This window comes from Pocillopora verrucosa, chromosome 9 (assembly GCF_036669915.1).
Source record: "Pocillopora verrucosa isolate sample1 chromosome 9, ASM3666991v2, whole genome shotgun sequence".
NCBI lineage: Eukaryota > Metazoa > Cnidaria > Anthozoa > Scleractinia > Pocilloporidae > Pocillopora > Pocillopora verrucosa.
This window is the reverse complement of record NC_089320.1, coordinates 16,565,727-16,570,873: the sequence shown is the minus strand read 5'-3', so window position 1 is coordinate 16,570,873 and position 5,147 is coordinate 16,565,727. Positions and strand designations below refer to the sequence as shown.

The 5,147-nt window shown below is 38.5% G+C and overlaps 1 protein-coding gene across 1 annotated transcript; it reads right to left on the bottom strand.

The window, feature by feature from the left end:
* Window positions 1-362: 362 nt before the first annotated feature.
* LOC131779473 (BTB and MATH domain-containing protein 36) lies at window positions 363-2,699 on the bottom strand. The gene is made up of 3 exons (XM_066172487.1): window positions 2,633-2,699; window positions 1,439-1,720; window positions 363-988 (listed from the first exon to the last, which is right to left on the bottom strand). Exons 1-3 carry the CDS (start codon window positions 2,697-2,699, stop codon window positions 363-365), a joined length of 975 nt encoding a protein of 324 aa, XP_066028584.1.
* Window positions 2,700-5,147: the final 2,448 nt, after the last annotated feature.

Genomic DNA, 5,147 nt, shown 5'->3' with positions numbered 1-5,147 from the left:
TCAAGAATGCGGATCGATCTTTAACAATGCACTCCGAGAGTCTTGTAAAATGCAAGCTTCAAGGAGCTGTACAATAACATGCAATAACCGCATTAATAATAACCGGCAATCGATAAGTAAACGACCCATAAAATCAGATATGCAATTTACGCTATAATGTTCTTCAAAACTTAACATGTAAGATATAAGAGATCTGTTTAAGATATAACAAACTAATGATAAACTCAGTTCATTTAAAGGCATACACTGAAACCCCTAATGTGCATAGTGAAAATGCAAAGCCAAATGAGGTATTATTTCAGCTCTATATATTACTATTTTTTCATTGCCTCTGGATTCTCAACAACTACTTTAAGACTTTCTCAATTTTTCATTGTTTGAGTCATTACCTGAGAGAACTTATTTATGACATCTGACACTTCGTCGTCGAAGCGATGCTTTCTAGCATGAAAATTACCATAAGTATTAGAAAATTCCAAATACCCGCTCCTTTTTCTTTGTGGGGCACTGTCAGTAGCAATTTTCTTAAGCACAGATTCGCACTTTTCACATTGCTTGAAGCGATCGACAAGATCAGTATTTGGTTTACCATCACGATAATGAGTAGGGCACAAATCTGGCATGCCCTTGTCTGCTTCAGCCCACAACCACATACAGCATTCCGCCAAGCCAATGAATTGTGGATAGACCTCTTTCAGTAATCCTTCCAACAATTCAATTCTTTGCGTTAAGAAATGCTGCAGTTTATCCTTGTCAATATTTTGAAACTGAACGGTATCAGAAAGAGTCTGGAGGCTCATACCCTTCAGCAGATCATTGCAGTCTTGACGTATTTTCTCTAAATTGTACAACTCTGCGAGCGCTAGAATCTTCATGACATTTTCCTTAGTTATAGGTTCGTCTTCGAGGATCTTCAAACAAGGTTTGAAAATGTGTTCTGTTACTTGATACTCATCACTTAACTGCAGCATTTGTGATACGTTTTCCACTGGGATAAAAAAAAAGGCATTAACTGTAGCATACCCAGCAAATGATTGGAAGGATTGTGCACGAGTGGCGTGTTGAATTAGGTCATAGCTATTAGGAACTGTACCAAGTGCTTAAAGAAATACTTCAGTGGGATTTGCTCACAATAAAGAATAAATCAAATAAGGGGTTACATTTATTCTTTCGATACCAAATTCCCTTCAAATTTGCCCAAACAATTCCGAGGCCTCTAATTACCTTTGTTTCTTTCATTACTATTTAACTGAGATTCCACGATTTGATAATGTTTTTTCAAATGACATTACAAGCGCCCGAGAAAGGATACGTAAATTACAAAAATTGTAGCATCGTGCACTCCCGGTGCACTGAAGTAATTTTACCTAATAACAATATTGATAAAAATACTAATAACACCATGACTATAACTAATAATGATTACAGTCCTCCTTACTTGTAATTTCCACTTCCTTTTTCATGTACTGAGGTCCGTAAATTTTCATCAGAAAGTCCAACATTTCATTAGCTTTTTTCCCAGGCAACGGAATCTCATCGGAACTTGCTTCTTTGAATTCAGACTTGAACATGGCCTTAAACACTGGTGAGTTCATACTCAATATCAGACGATGGACATGGAACCTTTCATCTTCCACAACAAGAATCACATCACTGTCTTCCCAAGGCTCCGAGAAACAGTGCTTTACTTTCTCTTCCTGTGCATCTTGAACTGTCACATCTGAAGAAAATTCAAAGCCGATCAGATTGAAGTTGTGCATCTGTCAGTGGTCAAATTTATGGAGTTTTATAGGTGTAAAAAAAAACTCTCCACAGCTTACCCCATGCAAGTGGTTTGAAGCTGTGGGAGGACTTGACTCAAGTGAAAGATGAGGCCTTAAGAAATGTAATGAGTGAAAAGATAAGGTCTTTTTTATGTAGGCAAAGCCATATTGAGGTCCATTCACCTACCGTGAGTGCATTAGATGTTGTAGTGCATTGCGTAACATAATAAGGGAATTTCTTATTACTTAATCATGCTATATATCTATTTTCCTAAGGTTAAGTAAAATAACAAATAAACAGTATTTTATGGTAAATATAGCATCTTGATGACCCAATAGAGGACAGTTGAATTAAAGTAATGAATGGAGTCACCTGAGCTATGAATACTCTTCACATGTGAAATTCGAAACTAAGGTCATAGTTGTACACAGCTTGATGAACGGAACTTTATCAGTGCAACAGCGGGATGGAATCATTGTCTTCGAACAAGAGAATATAAGCTGTCTATAAACAGTTTATAATGATCTCTTGATACAAAACATTACTCCTAATTTTGTTTTTCCTTATCACGCGATGATTATTCTCTATTAATGGTTTGGAATTAAACAATTCCGATATCTTAGCAATGAAGAAACAGACTTGATTAATAATAATACGGTTTATTAGGGCCAGTTCTTAACGCTTTTCCGTTTTCAAATCCATGCCTACTCGTTCGCTAATCGTGAATGAGAAGTTCATGACGGAAACGTACGACAAAGAATCAGTGGCAACCTATAAATTAATGAGATGAAAATAAGTGATCATGACAAAGCTGGCGTGTCATATGTACTTTACATAAAAAACTTCGCTTTGATATTTTGAAACTTACCAGTTTCTTCATCATTTGCACTAATTTCTAACTGGCAATCTATTTCCTCGGTAACCGAACATGCCATCTTGAACGGAGTTTTCACTGAGACCTTTTGAAATCGCAGAAACCTTTAAATTTATCTCCACCACTAACGATATCGTACTAAATACAAAATGGACTGGTTTACAAAGTTCACTGCCGTTCCCTAGTTCCTCTAGCAAGTTAAAATAAAATAGAGCAAAGATGTTCTTCAATTAGAAGAAGTTTTTTTATTGAAAAGTGATGAAGCGAACTCGCGATAATAGACATATAGATATTGGATTAGTAACCGCGCACACACGATAACGAGGCTGGGGTTGACCCGGCGGTTCTTTCAAACCATGAGCTGATTTGCTGACATTTCACGTTCTACTGCACTTTTCAATGCGATTACTCCCTTCAAAATGGTTCTTTAATACAACTATATGGAAATTTCGTCATTAGATGACATCCAGAAACTCAAAGCAAAAGATCTCAGGGAGATTTTAAAAACTAATTCAAAATCGACGGGCGGAATTAGAGCCGACTTAGTGTCGAAAGTTTATGCTTTACTGATGTGACACGTCCTTCCATCGAGCAGTGGAGAAAACCGAGAACTTCTTACAGATGTCCAGGACCACACGAAAATATCGCCACATCGTGTTGAGAGGAACGCATAACGAAAAGCTGAAATCCTCTCCGTTCTTCTTCGAAGGAAATGTGAAAAAACTGGATGGTAAATTTTTTGAAACAAAACTTATGTAAGGGCAAATGTTCATCACTCGATGAACAAAACGCCTTACAGAACTGTTCTGGAGTTTCCACCCCCCTGTGATGTGTTAAGCGCAGCGTGTACGTACCCCTCTGGCCTCGATGTTCGAGGAAAAGGAAAATACAACCACATCGGAGGAGTGCTGTTTGCTATTGAGGATTTTATAAGAAGAAGGTTCCAAAATAACCCAAAGCCACTAACCAGCACGTCGCGGCTCTCAGTGTGAGTGGTACCCTGCAGCGACTTTGCCGATTGGCTTCGCTGCCACTCTTCTTCCGAGGGGGCGGGAAGATGAGAGACCCTGGGAACGAGGTTGCACTCTTCTTTGCAGATCGAGCCGCCATATTGAATTCTCTTGATATTCTATTGTTCCGGAGTGTAATACGATATACCGCTGATAATTGTTAGCGGGCTGGAAATGTCCTTGATTTCTGACGATGGTGTTTCTCCCTACACCTCGTGTTTCTCCCTACACCTCTTTCGTGCTGTAACCGCCTCCTGCGTGCTTTGCAGCAGAACAAAGCCCAGTCAAGGCTTCTCTATTTGTTAATTACGTACATAATTCAAGCAATGAAAATGTCCGGAAGCAAAACAAATTGGTCTGGTTTTGAGCTAAGACTCCCGTGATTATTAGTTTGTTTAAAGGTTTTTCGATTATTGTGGCTCCCGGCCCTCAACTTGACTAGAACTTTCGAAAAACGGGTTCCAGGTCCATAATATAGCGATTTACTTCGGCTGGATTTGGCGGAGCAGCAGAAAGTAAATTCCTGGAAACAGCTTAACATACACAACTTCCGTATAGTTTCTGAGCCCTTTTCACAGTTCCCAGCGCCATATTAGACATGTAACCGTGCACACGTGAGAACGAGGCTGGGGTTGACTCGTGTTAAATCTCTGTGAGCGCTTTTGGTGAAATTCGTACGTGGGCAGTAAAATTGTTTGATTTTTAAGGGAAAATGGATGGTCCTAGCCGAAATCTCGATAAAGTTAATTTTTCTCCCAAATAGAAAAGACAGCAGTGTGCCGCTTTTGGTTGTTCAAATACATTTTAGGGCCCCAATGGTTTGCGTACGAGCTTTCACTTCTTCAAGTTTATGCACGGAGGCATGTATTTTTGCTAAGTATTTATCATTCTATATTTATCTTATTCTCTGTGTATATTATGGATGAGGATAACTATTGCTGCAAAATAAGTATATTATACTAAAAACGTGGGAAAGCTGGATGGATGAAATAGAATTATTATCCACCCTGACAAGAGATCATAAGGGGACCTTGTCATTATTATTGTCTTAATTACAATGTGGCATCAATATCGCCTTTGCCCCAAGTCTCTGCCGTTTGCTCTGGTAGTGGACCAGAAAATCTCGTGTCGAAAGTCTAAGACAGTTTCCCCACAGACTTCAAGACGTCTGGTATTGCCTTTGATTTAACTGAAGCAAACAACCTACTCGTCCCTAAGGAATTAGGAATTAAGATCAAAGTTACAAGACTTGAGGCAGTTAAATGATAAGAATTTTACCGGAGAAAAAAGGTATGATTTCGCTTTCGTAATTCCTATTTGCATGTTTTCGGATTATGTTTGTTATTTCGGTTATTGCGTGAATTAATTCTAATTAATTAATTAACTAATACTAAAATAGTATTATCGTGTACGCCCTATGTGTACGAGTGATCGCACAATAGCTCATGTTATGTATAGTTTCTAATCGCTCCTAATAGCATGTTATGCCGTAAATTACC

Bases quoted from the DNA above. Each gene is read 5' to 3' on its own strand.
- LOC131779473 (XM_066172487.1), bottom strand. From the start codon at position 2,699: ATGGCATGTTCGGTTACCGAGGAAATAGATTGCCAGTTAGAAATTAGT. The intron at 1,721-2,632 runs GTAAGTTTCAAA...AATTTTCTTCAG, and splicing joins TGCAAATGATGAAGAAACTG to ATGTGACAGTTCAAGATGCA. The intron at 989-1,438 runs GTAAGGAGGACT...TTTTTATCCCAG, and splicing joins AAAGGAAGTGGAAATTACAA to TGGAAAACGTATCACAAATG.